The sequence below is a fragment of the Propithecus coquereli genome, unplaced genomic scaffold (genome assembly GCF_000956105.1).
Source record: "Propithecus coquereli isolate 6110/MARCELLA unplaced genomic scaffold, Pcoq_1.0 Scaffold48, whole genome shotgun sequence".
NCBI classification, from domain to species: domain Eukaryota; kingdom Metazoa; phylum Chordata; class Mammalia; order Primates; family Indriidae; genus Propithecus; species Propithecus coquereli.
The window spans coordinates 8,452,386-8,454,978 of record NW_012150618.1 but is presented as its reverse complement, the minus strand read 5'-3'; the positions used below and the strand labels follow the sequence as shown (position 1 = coordinate 8,454,978).

Sequence of the window (2,593 nt, the reverse complement as noted above, 5' to 3'; positions counted from 1 at the left end):
CCAAATACTCATAAATATCTTTGTCCCTCCTTCTAGTGGAACCATGTCAGAAAGATGGTGCCACCTAAACTATTACAGAGCTGTATAAGATATGAATTTACTACCTGTGCTTAAAATATGTATTTACAATATTAGTTACCATATGTATTCCTTTTTTAATTCTTTAGGAAACTGCGAAGGGATTATCCCTCCAAAATCTTAATGAACCTGAGTACAGCCCTGTTGTTCCTGAATCTCCTCTTCCTCCTGGACAGCTGGATCACCTCCTTTGGTGTGGATGGACTCTGCACTGCTGTCGCTGCCCTGTTGCATTTCTTCCTTCTGGCAACATTTACCTGGATGGGGCTAGAAGCAATTCACATGTACATTGCTCTAGTTAAAGTATTTAACACTTACATTCGCAGATATATTTTAAAATTTTGCATCGTTGGCTGGGGTAAGACTCCTACATTTTTTTTTTTTTTGGTTTAAATTTACCGGGTACATGTGCTTTTTTGTTACATGCACAGAATGCATAGTGACCAAGTCAGGGCATTGAGTGTCCATCACCCGAATAACATGCATTGTACCCACTCACCAATTTCTCATCATCCTTTCTCCTAAAATTTTCTGGTTTTCTCTTTCCTGACATGAAAATTGCCACATTTTCATAGGAAAATCTTATTTTTAAAGACTAGTAGGTTGGCTGCCCAGTACTTTGAATGGCCAGTTCCTTCATATATTTTTAAATTTTATTATGAATTTGTAATTATGTATTATTTTTTCTGTTGCCATCTGATAAACACTTAATTTTATGCATTTGTGGAGATATGCATTTTTAGTGCTATCTTTCTGTTTTCCACTTTGGCTGCTTTTGTAGTATTATCAACTGCTGGTATAAAACCTTCCAGAATTTATCCTTTCTGGTGATGTACCCATATCCTTTCCACTTTTCCAGACCACCCCAGACATTGTTAGGAGTTTTTCTTGATTTACAAACTCATTATTCACTTGTATAAGATATTCCCAGAGTCTGTGCTGTCCCATCAATATTTACCATTTGAGAAGTTAAAAAAATGCATCCTATACCTATAATTATATCTCCTAATCTACAAAATCATCTCTGCTACATTTCTTTGTAGTAAAACTGATTTTTTTGCATTTTTAATGTTAGTACATTTTCATATTGGCTAGTTCAGAAGGAGAAATATTTTCATATTTTAATTCTCTAAAAGTATAAAGCATGAGAATTTTGTGTAAATATGTATCAGTAAGCAGGATTATTTAGTTTTTATTTTAAATTCTGGATTTAATTGCAGTTTGCAAGTCAACTGTCTTACCCAGACAGGAAACAGGTTTTTCAAGAGGTAGTGACACGTCAGTTGGGAGATCTCTCAAGACCGTGACTCATTCCTCTGGCCTAATGAAATCCTGGAGTGACCAAAATATTGATTGAGGTAGCCTATCTGTGAGTCAGGTGTCACTGACTCAAACCCCATCCCATGTGTCCTGGATGTCCCATGTTCCCCCAGTGTTTTGAGGAATTCCTGGGGTAAGAAGACAGGGCAAGTCCCTTCCAACTCTGAGCCCCTGTTTCTGTTGAATTCCATCCCTTTGTGCATTTCCTGATGTCACAGAGGTGCTGTGCCTGTTCCTTACTGCATCGGTCACGCCTGGAACTGACCCACATTTCTTCATTTCACACACACACACACACACACACACACCACTTACTCAAGGGCCGTGTGTGTGAATAACAGATTCTATTGACATTTTGGTAAAAATTAATGTAGAAGAAAAAAATCACGAAACAAACTTTTTTTCATAATTTAAGACCTTTGTTGGGGAACTTGGTAGTTTTATTCTTCAAGTTATACTCGTGTGTAAAGAGCTTGGGAAAGAAGGCAATGATAAAAAACAATGTGCAACTCTTTCCGAAATAAGGCTGCCTTTTTTTTCGTGTATTGATCCAAAAGAATACAATCAATGGAAATTTCAGTATTGACTTATATTGTTGTTTTTAGCCCCTGAGATTAAGGTGGTCTGATGTTAGCAATGAACTTTTCTAGTGAAACAATCATTCTCATGAAAAGAGAGATTCTTATAGCTGCTTCTGATGTTTTGTGTAGGACCTTCCAAGAAGTGCCTCACAGATAGATGCAAGAAACACTAAAGTCCTCACTTTCATCAGCTATATTGGGTGTGGGATATCTGCTATTTTTTCGGCAGCAACTCTCCTGACATACGTTGCTTTTGAGTAAGTATTTTTCTAGCTGCCAGCCCAGTGCTAGCTATTCCAAATGCGAATGAGGAAATTGCCTTGGCTTTTAAAAACATTTATGCACTTTGTGAATCATGGAGAGTGGTTCAATTTTAATGTTCAGGTTTCTCAAAAGATAGATCATACAACATGAATTTTCCAGCTATAGAATCTTAATTTATAATTACTGTATTTCTGTTTATAAAATGCATTCAAATCTGTTAGAAATGACTAACATTTAATAAGTAAAAATTGTATAAGATGCTTTCTACGTTGTAAAAGATGAAAACATTTGCTTTATAAATCTTATAAAATTAGTCCTGAAACAGGAAATTTTTAAAAAGAATCTTTAAC

The 2,593-nt window shown here is 35.9% G+C and overlaps 1 protein-coding gene across 1 annotated transcript in view; it reads left to right on the top strand.

Annotated features, from left to right (window-relative positions):
- Window positions 1-2,593, top strand: part of ADGRG6 (adhesion G protein-coupled receptor G6) — a 152,224-nt gene that overhangs the window by 128,456 nt on the left and 21,175 nt on the right. The window contains exon 19 of the mRNA XM_012655523.1: window positions 168-436. Within this exon, the coding sequence (XP_012510977.1) occupies window positions 168-436 (269 nt within the window). The remainder of the gene's footprint in view (window positions 1-167; window positions 437-2,593) is intronic.